Source organism: Pelobates fuscus, chromosome 3 (genome assembly GCF_036172605.1).
Source record: "Pelobates fuscus isolate aPelFus1 chromosome 3, aPelFus1.pri, whole genome shotgun sequence".
In the NCBI taxonomy this organism is placed as follows: domain Eukaryota; kingdom Metazoa; phylum Chordata; class Amphibia; order Anura; family Pelobatidae; genus Pelobates; species Pelobates fuscus.
Genome location: NC_086319.1, coordinates 161,760,405 through 161,787,063, shown reverse-complemented (window position 1 = coordinate 161,787,063; position 26,659 = coordinate 161,760,405). Strand labels below are relative to the sequence as shown.

General features: G+C 40.1%; 1 protein-coding gene across 5 annotated transcripts in view; it reads left to right on the top strand.

Moving 5' to 3' along the window:
• Window positions 1-26,659, top strand: part of LOC134602585 (uncharacterized) — a 128,992-nt gene that overhangs the window by 20,974 nt on the left and 81,359 nt on the right. For 4 of the 5 annotated variants that reach the window (XM_063447602.1, XM_063447601.1, XM_063447598.1 and 1 more), the window contains exons 4-11: window positions 2,332-2,506; window positions 6,928-7,039; window positions 9,677-9,783; window positions 9,979-10,105; window positions 11,805-11,925; window positions 13,059-13,144; window positions 21,459-21,601; window positions 21,871-21,930. In XM_063447602.1, the coding sequence (XP_063303672.1) occupies window positions 2,332-2,506; window positions 6,928-7,039; window positions 9,677-9,783; window positions 9,979-10,105; window positions 11,805-11,925; window positions 13,059-13,144; window positions 21,459-21,601; window positions 21,871-21,930 (931 nt within the window). The remainder of the gene's footprint in view (window positions 1-2,331; window positions 2,507-6,927; window positions 7,040-9,676; window positions 9,784-9,978; window positions 10,106-11,804; window positions 11,926-13,058; window positions 13,145-21,458; window positions 21,602-21,870; window positions 21,931-26,659) is intronic. The other variant, XM_063447600.1, reaches the window with a different exon arrangement.

Here is a 26,659-nt window from a genome sequence, read left to right as displayed (position 1 = left end):
ACACCATAGTGTCAGCCCACATTTCTATGTCAGAGGTGGCCAGAACAGAAAACTAAACGTAATCAGGTGGAAGGGAATTAACCCTTTGAGTGCCCCGCCCGGAACAGATATAAATGGATACTTACTATGTCTAAAGGGCAGTATCCATAGCTTAACAGTTAACCCTTGGAATGTCCAAATTGTGTCATATAGGTCAAGTATGTGGATTGATTCTTATGGCTGTATTGTGTAGCTTTAGTACAATTAAAGAAACAACTTATAACCGTTGTGAACCAGTAAGGGATAAGTACAATGGCTATATGGGCAATCATACACAGAAGCCGACAATTATTTTATTTCCACTGTAAATAGTAGCCCATTAGTTAAGCAAACACAAAACAGACCCCTAAACTCTTAGACCTATAATACAAGTAAAGTGAATGGACATATATGAACACCAAATATTAATAGAAATAAATAAAGAATATATACATATATACAGGCATAACTTAAGATACCATTTATTATCAGAATTATTGCAGTACTTTAAATAAACGGGGAATATGAAAACCCTTCATTTAGCCCCAGGGGAGATAGCGTTTTGAGATGGTAAATCCAAAACGCCTCTCTTTGTCTTAGTTTTAGGTCCCAGTTTCCTTTCCTAGGAGGCTGTGGTACATGTTCAAGACCCATGAACCGGATGCCTGCCGAGGAGTGATTGTGATGTAGATGTAAATGCCTTGAGACGGGTGTTTCCAAACGTTGCAAAATGTCCTCTGCGGTGGTGGCCTGGCTGCTGTTAACCCAGTTAGAGGCCGACAGGGATAACTGGCATGCCCATTCCACGTAAGAGTCTTTCGTGGTTTTGCGTGAGTCCCTGAACTTTTGTCGGTAGGACTCTGGGGATACTGCATAACGAGCCAGGAGCACTTCTTTAACCCTGGCGTAGCTATGGATCTCCTGCTCTGGCACGGTCCGGAAAGCATCAGAAGCTTTGCCTGACAGTTTGCCGGACAATATTGAAACCCACTCTCCTCTATCTATTCGGTGCAGGTTACATTGTCGCTCAAAATCTGCCAGGTAATTATCAATTTCACAGTCTTTTTCATTAAAAGCTTTAAAAGCGCTAAACGGAATCTTCCTTGTGTCTGCTGTGCTGTACTCACTGTTTGGAGAATGTGTGGCTGCTTGTTGGACTGCTGCCAGTTTTAACTGTAGCTCTGCGTCTCTTATTTGTTTAGCCTCCTCCGCTAACAGGTTCATCACTTTCAGCACCACATCCGCCGTTGGGTTCGGACCGAAACATGCTAGCTTCTCTCTCATTGCCTTGTTGGCTGGTGATTCCTCCTCCTGAATCACTGGTGTCTCCATCTCTTGTACTGCTGGCGTTGCTGCAACCAAGTTCTCCTGGTCTAGCTCCATTAATTCTGCTATGATGACCCACTTGGTTTTGTTGCTAGCAATCCTTCCACGGACTTCCAGTAGTTCTTTCAGTGTATTTCTTTTAAGCAGGGTGTACCAGCCTTCCATTCACTGTTCCCAGTGTCTGCTTGGAATCCTAGTGTAAAGGAAAGTAGAAGGGAAAATCCCGCCGCTGCCAACCAGTTGTGACGGTACAATCCGTTACTCCGTCAAGCATTCCCTTCTTCCCATAAAATAAAATCAGCAAGTAATCCACAGAGTAATAAATTGCTGGTCTCACCAAATAATCCACACATGAGCCAAGGCTTAATGCTGGAACAAGACTGATTTACTGGCAAACAGAACTCACAATTTATGCAACACAAAACTCCTCCTCTAGGACAGGCTAGATAATTGAGTTTTAGCAATATACATAGCTCAATTATCTGCTGGCCAGAACATTTACAGTTTAACATACTTTTTACCTAACATTCATAACTCTAAAACCATACATCACATTTACATAAAAATTACATATTCACAATCAATCCATTCAGGGGAACAACATATTAAAAAATAATGAATAATAATGAATCAGACCAGGGGTTCAAAAGTTAGTAAAAGTATCTTTTGTCCCTTACTGGCAGCATGGCAATCTGGTTTAGACAGGTTTTGCAGAGGCCTCTATCCTGGAGACAAAGGGGAAAGTAATCCAATTATCCAGGGCTAGAGGCAGACTCCATTAACCACATGGTTGCAAAAAGACATAAAACACTTTAAAATACATTCATTCTTGACATTTGGAACCGAACAATATAGACCTTAAAATAGCAGGGAGAGAATTAAACTGAAGCATATAGGCAATTGCATAAAAGTCCTTCACAGTGACCTTGAAGTGCATTAGAATTACTAGCAATAATAAATGCTTGTCTTGTTTTAATTCCCTTCCAGAATGGCCAAAGAAGTGGAAGACATTGTGCGTACAAATGGCTCAGTGCCAGCCACAGTAGGCATTCTAAAAGGCAGAATTCATGTAGGCCTGAATGAAGAAGAGCTCCTGTTTCTAGCAAGAAGCAAACATTGTGTCAAAGTTTCCCGAAGGGACTTGCCCTATGTTCTAAGCCAGGTATTATTTACTATGACACCACAGCAGCTTTAATATCAATTCTTTACATTTAAGGGAACCTGTCACCCACCAAACTACTCAAACACATACTAATCAACAAATTGTATCAATGGTTTATGTGCTGGTTAAACATTTAAATAAATTAGTTTTTAAAATATTGTAATTATTTTCTCTCACTTATAATTCTTCTTGTTACATTACACACCATTCATGTTGTCTTAGCAGCAGAAATGATGTCAGATGCTACAGCATTTAGACACACACCAACTAGCTCTGTGTTTCCTGGCAAACTATCCAGTTGCTGCTGTGTGTTAGCACATATCAACTTTCTGACATTGCTGTTTTGATGCAAGTTAATTTCTATGACCTATTTACATTGACTTGCTTTCATGGTTCTTACACATGATTGCATTCTTGTGTATTTTGTTTATATACACTATCATTCTAGTTAGTAGCACCAACAACTAATTTACCTAGTGAAGGTCCTCATGATACCACTGGTCCTCCTATGTCAGTTTCATTGAAATAGTTCCCTTGGTTCAACTTGTAACACCCACAAACAATGGAGGTGACTTATTCAAGTGCTGAGGTTGAACACATAGCCAACTGTTTTGACTTGTCTTCATACTCCTTCGCTACTGACCAAAGTAGGTTACATTACTAACTTTCTTATTGGCTAAGCCATGTCTTTAGCAAATTAGTTGTGAAAGAATAACAAGTTAGTCCTTATAACAATTATCAAAATATAGAAGCTTTCAGGTGACATTCTCACTCTACATTGCAACTACATCTACCCTAAGCATGAAGTAATATCCTTATACTTTAGGAGAATATTCTATTAAGTATGAGTTGACATAAATTTTAACAATGGTGTCCTGGTTTCTAGCTTCATGACCATATACCAGATGAGGTAGCAGCTTAGGATCTACAAAATGATCTCAAGGAACAAAACACTTATAGGGAAACTATAGTGCTAGGAAAACAAAATTGTTTTCCTGGCACTATGGATCCCTATAGTGCCCACCTGCCCCCTCCAAGGTGCAGAAGGCTTTCGGCGATGGCTCGGGTCCACCTTTGCTCCTCCCCTGCTGACATCAGCCGGCGGGGAGACCTAATGCGCATGCCGCGGTCGCATTACGATTTCTCCATAGGAAAGCATTGTACAATGCTTTCCTATGTGGATTCCAGTGATGCTGGATGTCCTCGTGCATTTAGTGAGGACGTCCAGCATCAGTTAGGCAACTAAAAGTAACCTAATAGACACAGTAGACAGTCACTAGAGGTGGAGTTACTCCACAAAGCTAATTATTGCAGTTTATAAAAAACTGCAATAATTACCTTTGCAGGATTAAAGGAACACTATAGGGTCTAGGACACAAACTTGTATTCCTGACCCTATAGTGTTAAAACCACCATTTAGGTAGATTGCCCTCCATAAGCCCATTTAGAAGGGGTTAAAACTCACTTAATTTCCAGCACCCCGTGGGTCCTCCAGCGCTGGCCCTGCCTCTGACTCACCTTCTTGGTGACATCATCAGAATTCACGATTTCTAGCCAATTCAATGCTTTCCCATAGGAAAAGCATTGGATTGGCTGAAATCGGCAAGGAGACGGGATGAGGTTGGGGCCAAACACCGTTATGGCCAGTCAGCCCCTCCATATAGAGATACATTGAATTAATGCATCTCTATAAGGAAAATACCCTGAAAAGGCAGTGTTTGCATGGAAATACCTGAAGAGAATGATTATACTTACCATACACATTACATTAAGCTGTAGTTGTCCTGGTGACTATAGTGTCCCTTTAAGGATGCTGGGTGCCTATAGTGTCCCTTTAAATGGTGGACATAGACACTATTATGGAAGAGTGTCAAGCAGTTACAAACAACCTATGCAGCTACTCACAAGGTTGATAAAGGTATCATAATATGCCAGTTTAGCCAAGGCCATTGAACAAAACAGAAGCTGACAAGTTATTACCTCATATGTCTTATGTTAGCACCATTTACTTACAGCCTGGTACATACTTCCTCATGGTAGATTTTACTGTCTCACTCCAGATGAAAATAAGGTCATAGAAGAATATTTTGAAATGATTTATTACTGAATATTCAGTAATTCAGTAAAAAAAAAGTAATTTATTAGACATTCCTCTTCTCCAGCTGGTACAGCCTGGGTTTACTGGTATGATCAGGGATTTAACCCTGCTCACACTGCATTGCTGTGTATGGGGATTTAAATCCCTATTGAAAAAGTTGCATGCCGATCTCTCTTTGAGCTCTGCATAGTTACATAGTTACAGAGTTACATAGCTGAAAAGAGACTTGCGTCCATCAAGTTCAGCCTTCCTCACATTTGTTTTTTTGCTGTTGATCCAAAAGATGGCAAAAAAACCCAGTTTGAAGCACAATTTTGCAACAAGCTAGGAAAAAAAATCCTTCTTGACCCCAGAATGGCAGTCAGATTTATCCTTGGATCAAGCAGTTATTACCCTACATTGAAAGATTATGTCCTTGAATATTCTGTTTTTGCAAGTATGCATCTAGTAGCTGTTTGAACATCTGTATGGACTCTGATAAAACCACTTCTTCAGGCAGAGAATTCCACATCCTGATTGTTCTTACAGTAAAAAAACCTTTCCTTTGCCTTAGACAAAATCTTCTTTCTTCCAGTCTAAACGCATGGCCTCGTGTCCTATGTAAAGTCCGGTTTGTGAATAGATTTCCACACAATGGTTTGTATTGGCCCTGAATATATTTGTATAATGTTATCATATCCCCTCTCAGGCGACGTTTTTCTAAACTAAATAGGTTTAAATTTGTTAACCGTTCTTCATAGCTGATCTGTTCCATTCCTTTTATTAATTTTGTAGCCCGCCTCTGCACTTTTTCTAGTGACATAATATCCTTCTTTAGAACAGGTGCCGAAAATTGCACAGCATATTCAATATGTGGTCTTACATGTAACATGTAGCTCACCTGTCAGTTTGGGGCAATGAATATGGCCCCAGCTGAAAGAGGGGAACCCCAGGTATCTATTGATACCTCAAATTCCACCAAGGCGTGATTGCAGAATAAGTCCTAAAAAAATCTGCAGTGGCCATCACAGTCACCTAACTTGAACACCACAGATAATTTCTGGTTGGATTTGAAGTAGGCGGTTGCAGCACGCAAACCGAAGAATATTACTGAACTGGAGGCCATTGCACATGAGCAGTGAGCTAAGGTTCTTCAGGAATACTGCTAGTAGGGTTACCAAATTTCTAAAATGCCATTCAGGGAAACTTCCTTGCCCCTCCCGGACTCTTCACACCGGACACAGTGGTGTAGCGTGAGTTTCAGCATCCACCCCCCCCCCCCCATATTTCATATTCCCCCCCATATTTTATGTACACCCCATTTCATGTCCATCCCCCCACATTTTATGTCCATTTCCCCATATTTCATATCCCCCCACATTTTATGTCCATTTCCCCATATTTCATATCCCCCCATATTTCATGTCCATTCCCCCATATTTCATATCCCTCCATATTTCATGTCCATTTCATCTATCCCCCCCAATTCATGTCTATTCCCCCATTTCATGTCCACCCCCCACTACTGACTCACTGAGAGGAAGGGGGGTAAAATCTTTATCATGGACTCACTAGTAGTACTAGTGAGTCCATGATAAAGATTTCATCCCCCTCCCTCATTCCATGCACTTACCTGGTCCTGGGAGATCCTCTCTCTTTCCTACTGCGCGCCATCTGCAAAGACTGCTTGGAGGAAGTGCCGTCATAGCGTGTGACCTCACTTCCTCGCAGCGCTGGGAGGGGTGGGAAGAGAGGGAGAGTTGCCGCTCTCACCGGCAGCAAATGGGGGCCCGCGGCGCTGGCATAGTGGTGCTATGGGGCCCAGCTCATTCCGGGACATTACATTGTCCCAGAATGAAGGTACCCGGGACAGACCCAGAAAATGCGTGACTGTCCCAGGCAATCCGGGACATGTGGGCACCTTAGCTGCTAGAAGCTGGTGTCTGGCTATGCATCTCGTTTGCAGCAGGTCATAACAGCAAAAGGGTACTCTGCTAAGTATTACAGATGCTTGCCATGAAGGGGTTGAATAATTTTGAGTCTGAAGAAGTCATTATAACTTGCATTTTCAGTTGAATTTGAGGAGACCACTTGAAGCATTCGTTGTTGAGCTATTTCAATTGCTTATGTTTGATTAGTTCATTGCAAGCAGCTGGAAGTCTGTACATTTTGACTATAAAACTACTTTTCAATGGGTTCAATGATTACATCTGTATGTTTGTTTTTGGTTTTAGATATGATTGCTAACTTTTTATATCCGTCATTCCATCTTAATAATTCTATAACATGCAGACGTTCTTCATTTAAAATTAATAGCCATAAAATGTGGTTAATTTTCTACCAGGGCCTTTCTGGTGGTAGCACTGTGTCTGGGACCATGATAGCTGCACACCGAGCTGGAATTCCTGTGTTTGTAACAGGAGGTGTAGGAGGCGTTCATCGTGATGGCGAAACAAGTAAGGAGCCTGCATGCATTTTCAAACTAAGCACCCTGACATTTCATTATCAAATGTTACTGTTATGCAAGGGTTGATAACATCTTTACAGAGATATTGAAAATATGATGGAAGACTAAAGGTTTTTTTATTTTATTTTATTATATGTTGCATCCAAAATTACAATCTAGAAATGAGTCTTCAAGGAACACTGACACTGTTATCCTAGGTGGCCAACATACAGCTCTGAAACTTTCCATCTACAGACTCGAAAAGCATAATGGGAGTTGTAATTTTATGGCAGTTGCATGATTCTTGACCACACTTTTGAAATGTGAACCAATGATTAAGAGAAACAACTAACTATGCTATTCCTATAACACATAGAATTCCTAGGTTTTGGTATGGTTAAAAAATATTTTAGGCCTCTGATGTCTCCCCAGAAATTTGTATCAAATGCCCTATTCTTGCCATCTCAAAATGAATTTGTGATATAATAGCGTGCTTTACTTGAATTTTAATAAACAAAAAAAAAAATCCATCAACATGCTCTTAGGTGTTGTTGGAAAAACCAAATCAAGATTTGTATGTGTTATCAGTAATCCACTGTGGTGGTATACCCTCCTGAAGATGGGTTTCTACCGCCTGTGGTCGCCCCTTCCCAGTTGTGATAGCTCCAGAGTGATTATAGCTGCCAGTGATTATAGGTATTGCTGAAGGGGTAACCGCAGTATCACACAAACACGAGCCGAGGCTTAGTGAAGGGTGAAGAAGAACTGATTATTCCCAGCCAAATGGCTCACATTTAAACAGAATCTGGTACAGTAGACACTCCCCAAAACACGCGCATAAACATAAAACGTGCATAAAATGTCCACAAAATACATTGTCATCTTGACAGTAACAAATATGAAAAACCATAAAAACACATAGATCCAACATAGGAACCCCCACAGTCTATACATCCCCGGATAGCCTGGATCTGAGCGCTCAACATATCCGAAAAGCGCTCAGATCCCACAAACAGAGTTCTGACCGGCCGCACACATGGTCCTATGCCCAAAACAGTTCCAGGGCGTTTTGTGCTTTTGGCTGGTCAACTTCGGGAGTTCAATATGAAAGAAATACCGAAAGCACACTCTGGCTTCTTGGTAGCGTTTGTTTGTATGAACCATACGAACAAACCTACCGAGTGGCAATCTCATGATGTGTGTTGGGAAGGAGCAAGCGTTCGTCCAAGTTCAGCGGTGTTCGGGAGTTTCAGTGTCCGATTTCTTTGTTCCACGCGATCGACGCCCAAACACTGCTGCCTGAATTCTCGTCAACAAGATGGCCACCACACAGTTCCCACGCGTTGGTGCATATGAACGGTGACCACCCAGCCGCACAATTAGAACCCACACTCATAGAACTGTCAGGAGAGGTTAACAAGGGTCAATAAGCTCAGAGGTGGTCCGCAGTTCGCGGGTTGGTTAGGTTACCGAACAGTCAAAGGGAATCCCACGAACCCAGGCTTTCAATAGCCTTTTAGCATGGCCTTGTCAGGATTACATTATTAGAATGGCCGGACTTAACGTCTCCAAGAATAGTCAAAATACTTGCCGAGGTCAGGGACACAGAATCAGACACAAAGATGAGGGAAAGCCAAAAGTCAAGGATACCAGATATCAGGTAAGTCAAAACAAAGCCAAAGTCAAATACCAGAAAATCAAGATCAGGAACGCACTCTCGGATAACCATAGGCATGAAACCTCAAATACCAGAAAATCAAGATCAGGAATGCACTCTCGGATAACCATAGGCATGAAACCATGACAGGGCAATGAGCAAAAGGAGAATTGGGTTTAAATACCCCTCCTGTGTGTCCGATTGGCTGTAACCGGCCTTTGACCCCAAAGGCAATTACCAGGTTTCCAGGTGCATGATTGCTGCTCAGCACAAACCCTCCTGTGGATCTGATTGGCCATGACCGACCTTTGACCCCAAAAGCAATTACCAGGTTTCCATGTGCATGATTGCTGCTCGGCACAACTTTTCCTGTCAGGACGGTAATGCTGCTCGGCACAACTTTTCCTGTCAGGACGGTAAATGCCATTAACAACATTTTTATGTGCGGATGAATACGTGACAGGCCCATAGTCCTGAGGCAGGAGGCTAGCAAGCAGTCTCCTCCAAGAGCTCGTGGCGAGAGCAAGTTCGCCACATCCACTAACCCATTAAGTTATTTATTTTAAAAACTTTTATAAATTTTTTTTTTTTTTTTACCATCTCTCGCTTCTTTTTTATTTTTTTACCATCTTTTTTATTTATAAGATTTTTTTTTTTGCAAATAGATGACATACAATGTTTAGAAGAAAACTACCAAAACAAAAAAAAAGTGTATTAGAAACTGCATGATGAATCCACAGAAAAGTGGGAATAAACTCTCTACAAGAAAGGAAAAACTGGGAAATGGTCTCAAACCACCAACCATATAGAAGGAGACTTCCCTACCCAACCTGTCCAAACTCTTCTGAGAGAATTCCTCTATAGCTACAGTAGGCAAGTAAGGAACACAGAAAAAAAAGGGACTGAGTTAGAAAAATAAAAGAGTAAAGGGGGAAAGGTCAGTTCTTGTGTGTACAATTTATCAATCTGTATTTTCTCTTTGTAATTTAGCTATGGATATTAGCGCAGATTTGACAGAATTAGGAAGGACTCCCGTAGCTGTTATATCGGCTGGAATAAAATCCATTCTAGACATCGGCCGGACTTTGGAATATCTGGTAAAGGAGAAGATTATTACTCCCTTTTTTATGGAGTCTTGCTAAAATTATGTAATCGTGTAATTGTATTATGTGACAGACTGATTGCTGTCCATACAATTGGGCTCTGGAACACTTCCAACTAATGAAGGCCATTGACTATGAATGGCAGTCCTTAAGTTTTGATCTTACATTTTCTTCTGCATTTTATGACAGGAAACAGAAGGGGTCTGTGTTTCTACCTTTGGGGATTCCCGAGAATTTCCTGCCTTCTTTACACCACAAAGTGGTTTCCAGGCCCCCTGTCATGTCCAAAATGAAGTGGAGGCTGCACAATTAATTGGTAACTATATTTCTTATAACAAACTTATATATAATTATTCCTACAGACAATTATCCTAAGTTAATGTAGATGTTCTGGTGTCTATAGCATGTCCCTGCAGGCTTTTTAATGTTAACTCTGCCTTTCATGAGAAAAGACAGTGTTTACATTACTGCATAGGAACAATTCTAGGGGCAGCCACTCAGACACCCACTACAGATGCTTCCTGGGTCAGTGCTGCACAGTGTTCAGCAATGGCGTTTAGCATGTCCACGATCTGCATAGAGGTGCTGAACGTTTCCCATAGAGATGTATTGATTCAATTCATATTTATGAGGAGATGCTGATTGCAGAGTGCAGCGTTTTACCATGCTTTCCTATGGGTTCAGCGGGGCAAGGAGGGGCCAGCCATGGCAAGACCAGCGAGGTGTGGGAAAAAGGTGATTAAAATCACCATATTAAAGTAAGAGAGGTGACCCATGTCCTAAATAGTCATTTTACCACTATGGTGTCAGGAATACATGTTTGTGTTCCTGACACTATAGAGTTCCTTTAAATGAATCATATTATTATTAATTGTAACTTAGGGAATAAATATAGCTACAATCAGATGAATCATATACCTTGTATCACTTTTAATTGGTTGATCTTAAGATCCCTTGACATATTAAACCTCTAATATTCCACCACTATCATTCTATCTAGCAAAAACTTTGAGAAATATATCATTCTTTTCCTATCAGAAAAAGTGAAACCCTAATGAAACAAAGAAAATATAATTAATTGAATAACCTGTATTCAGACAGAGATTTAATTATTAATTATTATATTTTATTAATTGTTAAATGCCATTCAAAGCATCATAACTGCTAAAGGTAATTTTATGCAGTAGTTTTGAAACAGTTTGACAAAACCAGGGCACCCAAAGAGCAATGATGTTCTCCATTATCAGCCAAAAGCTTTGGATGGCAATGATAGACTAAAAGTGCCGGACTACAACCCCTACTTACTATAAGATAATGAGAATCATCCCTTGACTGTACACAGGCCTAAATCTTTACAGGCCTAAATTACACTCTAGGTCTTATCAATGTAAGGGTGGTCAGATTGTATATCATATAGATTTGGGTATTCAAGTAGTATAGAACTAATAGAATTGTTTGTGGGATTTTCTTGTAGAATCTTACTGATTTCAGTATTATTGTACTTTACTGCTGTGAAGAATATATTCTATTCTCGTTGTTTTAAATGCGGGTCGTTATTCTGAAAACTGTCAAGTGTGGAAAATTCCAAATATGAGGCTTAAATCTGAAAAATTCTAATTATTTTGAGCATGGCTCCCTGTTTAACCAGTAAACCATATAGTACTAGAAACCCATTGAATTTTTGTCACTTAAAGAACACTCCACACACCTAAAGTACTTTATGTGTGAAGAGTGTGTCCTCTTTTTCATTTTACAAAAGTGCAGATTTCAACACAAATTGGCACTTTTAAAAATTAACTTGGTTACACCCCTGGCCGTCAATGAACTCAAGTGGCAGACGATTGCTCATAACACCAGCCTTGCAAACACTACTCATTGAGCTGTATTGGGAAGTCTGCAATTGGATAGCCACAGAATGTCTGGGCTGGAGAACAAGGGGAGGGCATAGGATTTATTTTCCTCCTTGTTTATCATTCCTTAGAATTACCTTAACCAGTAGTTTCTCCTCCAACCAGCCAACTCTCTGGAGCTCAGATTGGGTAGTGGTCTTCTAATCGCTATTCCTATTCCTCATGAGCATTCAGCATCTGGACAAGTGATAGAGAAGGCAATTCAGCAGGCACTTAGTGAAGCAAGGTGGGTGGCAAATTTGTATTTATGCACAGGTGATTTAAAGTAGAAATATAAAAACAATGATTACCAGCTGATCCCTGAACTTTATTTTACATAATCTTGACCCTTGACTGTTTATGACAATATATGTATTTATGTAATTCATTTTAACTCTACAGCTAAGCAAATAGTGTTGACTTAAATTAAGCAGTCTTTATTTGAAACAAGGAAGTGAGACAACGTTTCGGCTCCTCTTTGAGCCTTTATCAAGACTTGAGAGAGGCTCAGAGAGGAGCTGAAATGTTGTCTCCACTTCCTTGCTTCAAAGAAAGACTGCTTTTTGGAAGAAACCTCAGGTGTGCTTGGATATTTATTTTTTTCCCATTAGATTGCCCATTTATGTCAGTTAGTATGCAGCGTTCGAAATTCTCATTTTCTAACCTTAATACTACTACCTCCATCAATTTGAGCTTAATCTTAAAAGTGCCACAAAATATCTGCACTTCAGGTAACCTCCCTATGTTTTGTATTTAGGGCTGATCATCACCATTCAACTTTAGCCTCTATTTACAAGGTTAATTAATGGCTAAATGTGTTAAGGATAAAACATATCCAGGAAAGTAAAGAATTTCGTTCAGTCTCCAAACTAATAATATTTGTTTGGTGTCCCACAATCACAATGCTCAGGAGGCGTGGACTGGCCTCTTGGGATATTTCGTGGGGGACTACGGTATCTGGGGCCGATCAGGCTGCTAGACTAAGTTAAGTATGTGGAATGTTACTGGTGGTGACCATAGGGTGAACTGAGACCATGATCATGATATTTATAACACACGTTGGTTGTTATCGGTGGCAAATTGCCAGGACTAAAATCTATGCTGACCATGGCATCTATAACGTGTCTCTGGACTGATTTCTGCACATAGCTTTAGATTGGAAAATAGTTAACCTATAATGTATAGGGAAATAAAATGATGGTTTTAACACTATAGGGTCAGGAATAAATGTTCATGTTCCTAACCCTATAGTGTTCCTTTAATATCATTGTATGGATCTCTTTGGGCCTTTGGTGGGAACCTTATTCTGATAAAGACCATTTATCTAGGCACTTTGTCAAATCATTTTAACACCAGTTAACACCAGTTTTTTTACATCAGGTTAAATGGTATCCTGGGAAAAGAAGTGACTCCATTTGTGCTGCAGAGAGTAAATGAGCTCACGGGAGGAAAGTCCTTGGAATCCAGTATCCTTTGCTATAGACTGTTTGCTACTAATCCAACTGTGTCAATATGCTCTGCTACCTAAACAGTGCTTTAAAAAGACTAATCCTTATATTTCACTATTTCAAAGTGCCATGCTGGGATATATGTATTTTAGATTTGACCAGAAGGCATCCTTTCAATAACATTTAGTTACCTTAAAGGGTTACTGTAAGCACCATAACAACTTTGCTTTATTGCAAAACTGCACGTGCAGAGAGTATTCTTCACCCAGTCTCAGTTGTAAAAGTGTCTTATGACTGCCGCAATGTGTTCACCTGTAACACAGCCCACCAGAGGTGTCAATCTGGCAGCCAGACTGCCTGTATAGATTTTGTCCAAATGCACAAATTGAAAGAAAAAGCAATCAAGTGTGTCAGGCGCTTCAAGGGCAATAATGTGTCAAACTAGTAAAAAAACAAGTGATTCCCCAACGCTGAATAAAGCATAAACCAAAAAGATAGTGTTTATACTAGCCAGGAAAAACAACCTGTGACACAATAAGTATTATAGAGATAAAATACAAATGTTGTCATACAAACATGTATCCTTAAGGTTGAGGAACACAGGTTACCACAGGTAGCCTAAAAAACAAAAAAAGCAACAAAACATAGTGTAAACCATAAAAGAACATATAGAAATGAGGGATGAAGTTTGGACTCTCACTCACATGGCCCAGAGCCGTCCCAGGCTCTATATAACAGTCTCTAAGGTGCCACAAATGGCTAAATGTCTTGATATCCCCAAAAAGCAGAATAAAGATGATGCATCTTCAGTATAAATTACTTTATTGAATAAAATAAACAAGCAAACTAATAATACTAACACAAATATGGTTAAGCAAACGTATAATACTAACTACTACAATATATATATATTAGTACCCATTATTATTATTATATATTAGTACCCATTTTTTGTTAGTATTATTAGTTTGCTTGTTTATTTTATTCAATAATGTCATGACAAGGGGACCTGGGCTCTACCCTGATTCACAAGTGAGAATGTGAATTAAAGGTCTGTTTATTGATAAAAAAAAGTTCATTTTTATTTACCCTATTTTCTTTACAAACATTTACATTCAAGAGCATTAAAGTCCTCTTCATACATAGGAAAACTTTTGTTTAGCAAGGAATTAGAATACTTACAACATAGCAAAATTATTATTTAATTATACTTAAATAAATTCAAATCAAACTCAAATTCAAACTTCAAAATCACAACGCAAATTGTTGCATATGAATAGAAAATATTTTGTATATCTAGATATCTATAACAATATAAAATATAGGTAATACCTATTCATGCTCAGAAATGGGAGATAAATTGTTATCTAAAATGATATATCTTTAAATACATATCTATAGTACTTTAAAAGAACACTATAGGCACCAATACAACTTTAGCTGTATGAAGCAGTTTGGAGTATAGACCATGTCCATGCAGTTCTCTAGCATTTACGAGTTAAATCACTTTGTTTATACACAGTGGCGTACACATGACCCATGGGGCCCCGGTGCGAAAATTGATCCGTGGGCCCCCCCTAACCCCCCGCGCTTACTCTGGCGGACCGGGGCCGCAACACATTGCGGCGGGCACCTGGTCGCAGGGGTTGCAGGGCTGCGAACCCTGCGACCGCGGTATGTACGCCAGTGCATACAGATGCACACACTTAAAGGACCACTACAGACACCACGATCACATCAGTTCAATGAAGTGGTCTGGGTGTCAGGTCCCTCTGGTTTTAACCCTGCAGCTGAAAACATAGCAGTTTCAGAGAAACTGCTATGTTTCACTGAGGGTTAATCCAGCCTCTAGTGGCTGTCTCACTGACAGCCGCTAGAGGCGCTTCCGCGATTCTAAGACACTGAACGTCCATAGAAAAGCATTGAGTAATGCTTTCCTATGGGCGGTTTGAATGCGTGCGCGGCTCTTGCCGCGCATGCGCATTCGGAGCTGAGAGGCGGAGGGTTCCCCTGCGCCAAGGGAGTCCGGCGCTGGAGAAAGGTAAGTGCTGAAGACACACACACACTCTCACGAACAGACGCATACACACTAGCTAACAGACACACACATTTACTGACAGAGACACACTCAGCGACAGACATACATACACTCTCACTGACAAACACACACTCACTAACAGACATCAAACAGACTCACTAACACACACACAAACACACTCAGTAACAGACACACACAGTAACACAATCACTGACACTCACTAGCAGACACACACTCACTCACTGACACTAGCAGACACACACACTCTAACACACACAAACACACACAGTAACAGACACACACAGTAACACACTCACTGACACTCACTAGCAGACACAAACACTAACACACACTAACACTCACACTCACACTAACACACACTAACGTTTTTTTGTATTTAATCCCCCCAGCCTCCTTACCTTTTGGAGTGCTGAGGGGATTCCCTGGGGTCCAGTGGTGCTGCTGGGCTCCTGGGGGTCCGGTCACCCGGCGGGCAGTCAGGCTGGCGGGCGCGCGAGGGAGCACTCTCCCCTGAGTGCTTCCTCTTCAGCTCCCTCGCGCGCCGCGTACTGATACCGGCGCCGGAAGATGACGTCATCTTCCGGCGCCGGCATCCCTACGCGGTGCGCGAGGGAGCTGAAGAGGAAGCACTCAGGGGAGAGTGCTCCCTCGCGCGCGCGCAGGACCGGCCAGCCGGGTGGCAGCAGGGCCAGCCTCGGGGGGGCCCGGAGGTGGCCGGCTCTAGGGCCCCCCAGGAGAAGAGACTGGCCCAGTGGCTACATACCGGGTCGCAGGGGCGGCCGGGCCCCCTGTTTTGGCCATGTTGTAAGTTAATTACCAGAGCGGTTTTAACACTTTTGTGGTGTTTGTGTTTAGCTGTAATTTTCCGCTCTCTCATTTGCGGTTCCCATACATATTATATATTGTTTTTTTTCAGGACAAGAAGGGCTTTCTTTACATACCATTATTTGTATCATGTCATATATTTTACTTTTTAAAAAAAATTATAAAATATGGTGAATTTTTTTAAAAAAAAGCATGTTTTTGGACATTTACTTGAAAAATCTTTTAGTTATCTACAAAAGCTAATGACAAAAACTGCTTAATAGATTCCAAATTTTGTCATGAGTTTAAAAACATCCAGTGTTTACATGCTTTTTTGCTTTTTTTTTTGCAAGTTATAGGGCTATAAGTACAAGTAGAAATTGCTGTTTCAATATATTTTTTTTAAATTTATCGATAGTGACATTGTAACACTGTTATCTGTCATAAATCCCCGAATCACACCTCACATGTACATATTTTTTTTAAAGTAGACAACCCAGGGTATTCAATATGGGGTATGTCCAGTTTTTTAGTAGCCACAAACACTGGCCAAAGTTAGCATTTATATTTGTTTGTGTGTTAAAAATGCAAAAACCGCTAACTTTGGTCAGTGTTTGTGACTAAGTGGCTACTAAAAAAGGCTGAACATACCCCATTTGCAATACCTTGGGTTGTCTTCTTTTGCAAATGGTATGCCATCATGGGGGTAATTCTCATTCCTGGGCTACCATACGCTCTCAAAGGCAACATAACCAATCTGACAATTTTTTTTAAAAAGAAGTAAAATCAAGCCTTATATTTGACCCTGTAACTTTCAAAAACACTATAAAACCTCTACATGTGGTGTACTGTTATACTCAAAAGACTTCGCTGAACACAAATATTAGTGTTTCGGAACAGTAAAACGTATCACAGCAATAATATCATCAGTGGAAGTTCCGTTTGTGTGTGAAAAATGCAAAAAACTTCACTTTCACTGACAATATCATCGCTGTGATATGGTTTACTGTTTTGAAACACTAATATTTGTGTTCAGCGAAGTTTCCCAAGTAAAACAGTACCCCCCATGTACAGGTTTTAAGGTGTCATATAAAGTTACAGGGTTAAACACAGTGCTAGCAAATTAAATTCTCTGGACTTTCGGCCTGGGTTGTCTGGCATGTCCCTCAAATTGCAATCAACAAAATTACTTAATTATGTAAAAATATTACATAAATATGCACGTAGAATTTAAATATATATACATATTTATATATTTGAAGTCTACGTGTATATTTATGAAATTATTTATGTAATTATGTATATGGACATATGTATATTTCGTATTATTTTTATTTATCTATACATAGATATATATATCATTTCATTCTAAGGGTATTTTGGTATAACTATATATATATATCTCTCAAAATACCATTAGAATAAAATTACATATATATATATATATATATATATATATATATATAATTTTGAAAAAAATTATTAAAAAATGTTTTTACATTTTTTATTTATTTTTATTTACATATTATTTATATTATATAATAATATATATATATACTATATATATATAGTTATTATATATATTATATATATACGTGTGTAATTTAAATATACCGTATATACTCGAGTGTAAGCCGAGTTTTTCAGCACATTTTTTGTGCTGAAAAAAACCAACTCGGCTTATACTCTAGTCAGTGTCTGTATTATGGCAATTTACATTGCCATAATACAGACTGGGGGCTGGCAGCGAGCGCTTACCTCTCCTGCAGCTCCTGTCAGCTCCCTTCTCCTCCGCGGCGGTCCGTTCAGCACCTCTGTCAGCTCCCAGTGTAAGTCTCGCGAGAGCCGCGGGGTCATAGTGCAGCTCTCGCGAGACTTACAGTGTGAGCTGACAGAAGAGCTGCACGGACCGGCGCGGAGGAGAAGGGAGCTGACAGGAGCTGCAGGAGAGGTAAGTGCTCTCTGACAGCCCCCTCTCCCCCCCACTGAACTGACAATGCCACTGGACCACCAGGGAAGGAGAGCCCCCCTCACTGCCATGTATCAAGGGGGGACGAAAAAAATAATAATTAATAATAATAAGAAAATAATAATAAAAATAAATAAATAATAATATAAAAAAAATAATAATAATAATAATAATAAAAAAATATATAAAAAATGCCCACCCCCCACCAAGGCTCTGCATCACACTCTGCATCACACTCTGCATCACACACACTGCATTTACACACACACACTGCACTCATACACACTGCATTCATACACACACTGCACTCATACACACACACACTGCATTCATACACACACACTGCACTCATACACACACTGCACTCATACACACACTGCACTCATACACACACTCTGCACTCATACACACACTCTGCACTCATACACACACTCTGCACTCATACACACACTCTGCACTCATACACACACTCTGCACTCATACACACACACTGCACTCATACACACACACTGCACTCATACACACACACTGCACTCATACACACACACTGCATTCATACATACATAGTTAGATAGTTAGCTGAAAAGAGACTTGCGTCCATCAAGTTCAGCCTTCTTCACACCTGTTTTTTGCTGTTGATCCAAAAGGCAAAAGGCAAAAAAAAACAAAAAAAAAAACCCAGTTTGAAGCACAATTTTGCAACAAGCTAGGACAAAAAATTCCTTCTTGACCCCAGAATGGCAGTCAGATTTATCCTTGAATCAAGCAGTTATTACCCTACATTGAAAGATTATATCCTTGAATATTCTGTCTTTGCAAGTATGCATCTAGTAGCTGTTTGAACATCTGTATGGACTCTGATAAAACCACTTCTTCAGGCAGAGAATTCCACATCCTGATTGTTCTTACAGTAAAAAAACCTTTCCTTTGCCTTAGACGAAATCTTCTTTCTTCCAGTCTAAACGCATGGCCTCGTGTCCTATGTAAAGTCCGGTTTATGAATAGATTTCCACACAATGGTTTGTATTGGCCCCGAATATATTTGTATAATGTTATCATATCCCCTCTCAGGCGACGTTTTTCTAAACTAAATAGGTTTAAATTTGTTAACCTTTCTTCATAGCTGATATGTTCCATTCCTTTTATTAATTTTGTAGCCCGCCTCTGCACTTTTTCTAGTGCCATGATATCCTTCTTTAGAACAGGTGCCCAAAATTGCACAGCATATTCAATATGTGGTCTTACCAGTGATTTATAGAGAGGCAAAATGATATTCTCGTCCCGAGAATGAATGCCCTTTTTCATGCATGACAATACCTTACTGGCCTTGGCCACTGCTGATTGACATTGCACATTGTTGCATAGTTTGTTGTCTATAACAATTCCCAAGTCCTTTTCGTGTGTTGTTATCCCTAATTCACTTCCATTAAGGGTATACGTTGCTTGTGTATTCTTTACGCCGAAGTGCATAACTTTGCATTTTTCAACATTAAATTTCATCTGCCATTTGAGTGTCCAGTCTATCTAAATCCTTCTGCAGCAAAGTAATACACACTGCACTCATACACACACACACTGCAGTCATACACACTGCACTCATACACACACACTGCACTCATACACACACTGCATTCATATACACACACACACTGCATTCATTATATACACACACTGTAAATAAATATCAAATTTATATAATTTTTTTAGGATCTAATTTTATTTAGAAATTTACCAGTAGCTGCTGCATTTCCCACCCTAGTCTTATACTCGAGTCAATAAGTTTTCCCAGTTTTTTGGGGTAAAATTAGGGGCCTCGGCTTATATTCGGGTCGGCTTATACTCGAGTATATATGGTAAGTGTATTTTTATATTCATATGCGTATATATAGATATAATACATGTGTATATATATCATATATATATATATATATATATAAATATTTTTTTTTTACACATTGCTTTTTTTTTAACTTTATTTTTGATTTTACTCTTTCAGGGAGACTGCCTGTCAGCACAGACAGTCCCCCTGCAGGCAGTTACACAGGCACCTATTGCGGCCATGTAATCGCTCTGTTAGAGCGATCACGTGGCCGTGGGGTCCTGATTTGCCGCGGGGAGACTGCCTGGGCTGCAGGCAGTCTCCCCACACCGGGAGCATGCCGATCGCCGTCAGGGGAACGACGGCGATCGCGTAAGTATCCAAATACCGTTGCCAAATACCGTCACCGGTCCTCAAGGGGATGTTTCCGAATGACGGTCCTGAACCGTCATCGGTCCTTAAGGGGTTAATTTAGAATTTCTTATCTCCTGCTCTTTTATTAGCCTGTTACAGCCTGTAGGAGCCTCATATGTTTGAATAAAGTTTAAATTATAGAGCAGGAGATAAAAAACTATAGAGCAAGTTAATATCTGATTGAAAATGAAACAATTTTTTCATGCAGACTGTGTGAGTCACAGCCAGGGGAGGTGTGGCTAGGGCTGCATAAACAGAAACAAAAGTGATTTATCTCCTAAATGGTAGATAATTGAGCAGTGAGACTACAGGGGCATTACAACACTGCTTCATTAAAACAAAATTGTCTAGATGCCTGTATTGTGCAAACATTTTTCTTGCAAATTACTATACATGCATAAAATTCAGTGTGGCTATTTTTCCGTGTGGGCAATTTTTCAATGTGAGTAATTTTCCATGTGGTCATTTTTCTTGTGCTCATTCGTGACAGTAGGGGGTTTTCTGTCTGCAATTTTCATGCAGCCATATATATATAGTGGAAGTGCACTCAACCCTTCGTCATGGAATCCAGGGTGCTCCAATGGACAAGTCCAGTACAAAAAGGACCAAACATGCAATTTTCATGTAGGCTTTTTTTTTCTTATCACCCCTGAACGGATGAATTGTTGGTAGCTCTGCATTTAGCGGCACAAAGAATTGCTTTGCTACATTTTTTATGTGTTATATTCATAATGCATTAAAAAATAGGGGGCAGTTTTTACCCCTCTGTTTCCATTAAATTAACATTTATTAATTGAAACATTTTGTAGAAGAATAAATTATTTGCAAACTGGATTTTTTTTTACATTCACAATTAAGCATTACATTTGAAATACCTTTTCCAATTCTCCGCAATGATTAACCCCCAATTATGTGTAGCACTTAGAAATAAAATGGGAATTTATAAAAGAGTTTCAAACTGCTATTTAGCCATGACCATTTGACTAACCTTGAGCAATATCGTTCGAAATCAGTAATGGCTAAGCTTTCCACTGCCGATGTTTATAAACTACACTTCCCTTGGTTCTCAACAAATCTACAGAAAAAGCAACTTCATAAATGTTGACAAAGTACTATGTGGTTATCAGTATTTTGCAGTGCCATGGGTAAACACAACTGTTTTATTGTCTATAATGCCTTGTATGGGAATCCACCCCTGACATGGAGAACATACAGACTGATATTTTAATAATTAGAAGAAATATTTCCTGATACATTCCATCCACAGACATTGCACTTATTAGAAACAACGCCAAGGTGGGCAGTCGCATTGCAGTAGCTCTCAGTAAGATCTGGAAACCCAAAGGAGGCCTGACGAAAGAATTTAGGTATCCAGAGAGGCATGCACCCCCTCACGTTGATTCCAGGCCAGTAAGTGCTTTACAAGACATGACAGCATCGCTAGTTAAACATATTAACTAATTCAGTGCTGGAATTAATAATGTTTATATAGGGCAACGTCCTTGCAGTTTTTTGTGCTACAATATTTTGTGTAAATATAATATTATAAGGTTATTGCTCCTTCTTTCTGTACTCTGTCACAGGTTGATTGGGATGGCACTTTACGATTCCAAAATGGGATTGACTAAATTTCTAACAATTTCTTGCCATAATGAAAGCATCTGTCTTCTGTTTTCCAGGTGGTGATTGGGGGCATCAATGTTGATTTCATAGCAAAGGCAGCTCACAACTCACTGGTGGTATGATATTTTACTGGTATCTGTTTCTGTTTTGGGGTCTGTCTACTAAATGTCAAAATTCTCTCTCCAGACTAAACATTCTAAAATAACTTGTAAGATATTAAATTAAAGATGTTGTGGGCAGGGCATAGGGGGAATACAGATTAAATTGGAAAAAAATATGGTTAGAACAGTGGTTCCAAATTAATTTTTCCAGTGGAACCTTTTGACATAGTGTCCCAACTTTGTAGAAAACATTTTTTCACAGTAGCCCAAACTTTTAATTAGCAGAGTGTAATATTTTTTTTTTTGCCAAATGTTTTTTTTTTACTATATACACTAATTTCTACAGATAGTAAACAGATTGTAGTACTTAGGAGCAGGTGTGCTTCTGTGTGTAGAGTTGGTGTTTGTACATCATTTTAGCATTTTAATACAGTGGTGTGTTTGTATGTAATGTCTGCATTTGCATGCAGTGGTGTGTTTGGGTATAGTGTTGGATATTAAATGTAGATGTACGTGTGTGTAGTATTGGTGTTTGATTGTTTATATATAATTTTGAAGTTCAGGGGTGTCATTGTATTTCATGTTTGTGTTTGCAGGGGTGTGTTTGCATGTTGTGTTAGTGTTTGATTGCTGGGATGTCTGCACATACACTGCCACATACATACTTACCCACATATACATATACATATACATTAACAAACAGAAACACACTGACACATACACAAAGTCATATACACACTGAAACACGCACACAGACACACAGATACACACATACACATACAGATAAACACACTGACAAACAAATACACACACACTGGCACAAAGATACATACATTGGCACATGCCCACACACTGACAGATGCATTGACACACAGATACAGACACTGGCACATACACATACACAGATACACACACTGACATACAGATATACATGTACTTTTTACACACAGATACACACTCAGATACACACACTGGCACACAGGCACACACGCTGACATGTGGAAGAATTCTCGGGTCAGAGATGATGCAAGGACACTCCAAACACTCCAGACACAGGTCGTTGAAGAACAAAGGTTATTTATTGTTTTTGCAGCTGCAAAGTCACAGTCAGACAATAGTCTTAGAATACCCGACTGAACGAGCGCTTACAAGAGAACAAAGAATATATACCACAAATGACGTATTCCATACGTATACAAAGAATACAAAAATTACTCCTACATTACTATAGTTACATCCAATTATTAAATTAATGCTTATCTCTTACATATGTTATCTAATAGTGGGCGTTCCTGACATTCCACACATGCACCCTGGTTCAAGATAGTTGCACAGTAGTTTTAACCATGTGAGTACTTTTCTTAAACATCCTGTAGCTTCTACCACAGACCTACAGGTACACACACTCAGATATACACACCTTGACACACAGATACACATACACACACTGATACACAAACAGGTCATAATGTTTATATTTGCCAACACCAAAGCAATTTATAAAATGGTTAAGCATTGGTTTCCACAATTTAGCACAATAGCTATGCAATTTGAAAATGCTATTGCATTTGCCTCCTCAGGTTTGTGAATCCAGATACTAAAGCTCAAGGACAGAACTAGATTATTATTATTTTAATAACAAAAAAAGACAAAAGAAATGTTACACAGTTCCAAAAAGCAGATGAAGGAAAATGACATACAAAACCAAAATAAACAGATGCTAAAATCAGTTGTGGAAATGATATGGAACTTAAACAAAACACAGAACCTATACACTAGTACAGTTATCATTAAAAACCTTACAGTAGGCAAGTGGGAACTAATTTAAAGGGCACCTGTTTTGCCCCAAACAACTTATGCTCATAGAGCATATGATTTTATCTCACATTGTGCTAGCACATGTATAGATTAGGAGAATTCCCTATTTAAAAATATTTTTTTCTCCCAGCTGTCAGTCAGTGCTTTGGTATGTCCACAGGAGGTCTTGCTGCCCTCCTCACATAACAACCACAGTGCAAACGCTGTGGTTGCTTTGGAAACTCCCTACTAGTGCTTCTAGGAAGCAAAGGAATGGAGTGACATGACGTCACTGCGTTCCGACGCCGGCATGCTGGCAACAAAGCCAGCATGCGAACGTCACTGACAAGATTTGCCCTGCTTGGGGATGCGTCCCATGTGGGGCAAATCAAAGAAGACGTCAGGAGGAGGTGGGTGTTACATGAAGAGTAGCAGCCATGAAGCTGGAATTGAGGAAAAGTAAGTAAATCTTTATATTTTACATTGAATTCACCATGTATCTTTATGATATATATGGTATATTCAATTTGTATGGAATAGTTTTCAGGTAAGTTGTTTTTTCATAAAAGGTCCACTTTAAATCCAGTTACATGTGTAAATACAAGTTACATTCAATACATTCAGTTACATGTGAGTCCTTCTTTGTTTTCACAGAAAAGCCCGATCACAAGACCAATTTATGATACTTTAGATTGCTGATGTGAATTCAACTCTATTATCTGAGCACTGGATTCTAATCTGTTAGGCACCTATAGATTCATGGCAGAATCCTAGCTACAGATACAGCTGGGGGTTGGGGGGGGGAATCACTGTGGAGGTGTCAGTTTTTACAGATACATCAATACTCTGTGGACAGAAGGTTTCATTTACTGCCAGCGACACAGGAAGACAAGGAATAACCAGGTTAACCCCTGCAATACTGGGACAAAATAATGCCCATTGTACATGACAATCTCTTCAGTTTTTTAATACACTTGCAGCAAAAATAAAAGACAGTCCGAATTATTCACCAAAGTATGAATTGTCTAGAGTACAAAGCAAATTTAAACATAGTCAACATTTCCTATTTCCTATCCATATGAAGCATGACACCATCTTCATTGCTCCCTCTCTGCTCCCCTCATCTCTGTATTCATCACATGCACTTTACTCATATTTATCCAGCCTTTCTCCACACACCCCTCCTAAATCCCTTAAATACAAGCTCTCATCCCCAACATTTAAATCTTACTCGCACCTTCTCTTCCTTTCCATCCTACTACTCCTAGCAGCAGGTGATGTCTCTCCAAACCCTGGTCCCTCCACTACTCAGCCACCTGGTTCAAACACCAGAAACCACTACAACCTAATACCCATTCCATGTAATTCTCACTATAATTCCTCTTTTAAAGCTGCCCTCTGGAATGCACGCTCTGTGTGCAGCACCTTTAAATCTACTTCCATCCATGACCTATTTATCTCACACTCCCTAAACCTACTTGCACTAACAGAAACATGGCTCTCTCCCTCGGATACTGCTACCCCTGCCTCACTGTCCTTTGGTGGTCTTCACTTTACCCACAATCCAAGACAAGCGGAGATTAAAGGTGGCGGTGTAGGTTTTCTTCTCTCACCCCACTGCTCCTTTAAAACCCTGCCCACCCCCCCTTCCCTCTCTTTCCCATCATTCGAAATTCATTCAATTCGCCTTTTCAAACCCTTCTCTGCTAACATTGCCGTCATCTATCGTCCCCCTGGTTCCCCTCTCCTCTTCCTTGACCACTTTGCTGCCTGGCTACCCTACTTCCTCTCTTCCAACATTCCATCCCTAATTCTTGGAGACTTCAATATTCCCATTAACCCACCTTTAACCCCAGCAGCCTCTAAACTACTTTCAATTACTTCCTCCCTTGGACTATTGCAGTGGGCTAATTCTCCCACTCATGTAGCTGGCAATACCCTCGACCTTATTTTCTCCTATTCATGTACATTATCTAATATCTGCAATACTCCATTTCCTCTCTCTGATCACCACCTCTTATCGTTTGCTCTCAATTACCCCCTCACCCAACAACCTCAGCCTAACCCCCCTCAGCTCAGGAGGAACCTTAACTCTATTGACCTCCAGCAGCTGTCGGCTGACATTGATTCACAACTGCTATCCATCCCTTCCCTCTCCTGTCCCTCACTGGCCATCTCCACATATAACACTACCCTCACATCTGCCTTGAACACTGCAGCCCCACTCCAAACATGCACCACGAGGAGAACACGACCCCAACCTTGGCATAATAAATCAACACGCTATCTGCAGAGTTGCTCCCGCTGTGCTGAACGCTCCTGGAGGAAGTCCCGCACCCAGGCAGACTATCTTCATTATAGATTCATGTTGCTTTCGTACAGCGCAGCCCTTGCCCTCGCCAAACAGTCCTACTTTTCCTCTCTCATTAGTTCATGCTCCCGCAATCCCAGACGTCTCTTTGACACTTTTAATTCCCTTCTCCGCCCTGCTGTGGCCACCCCCCAAACTAACCTTACAGCTGATAGCTTTGCATATTACTTTACTGACAAGATTGAACAGCTAAGGAAACAATTCTCCCCTCCTTGCCGTTCTCTTTCTCAACCACACATAAATCATGCTTTCCCTACCCTTCAGACTTTCTCCCCAGCTACTGAACAAGAGGTGGCTGCACTTCTCCATTCCTCTCGCCCCACCACTTGCCCACTTGATCCTGTCCCATCTCACCTCATCAGATCTCTCTCCCCTTGTCTTGTGCCTATCCTAACACACATCTTTAACTGCTCTCTCTCTTCTGGCACTGTTCCTGCTGACCTTAAACATGCCACTGTAATACCTATCCTGAAAAAACCATCTCTTGACCCGTCCTCCCCCTCGAACTATCGTCCCATATCCCTGCTCCCTTACTCATCAAAGCTTTTGGAAAGACTTGTCTTTACCCGTGTGTCT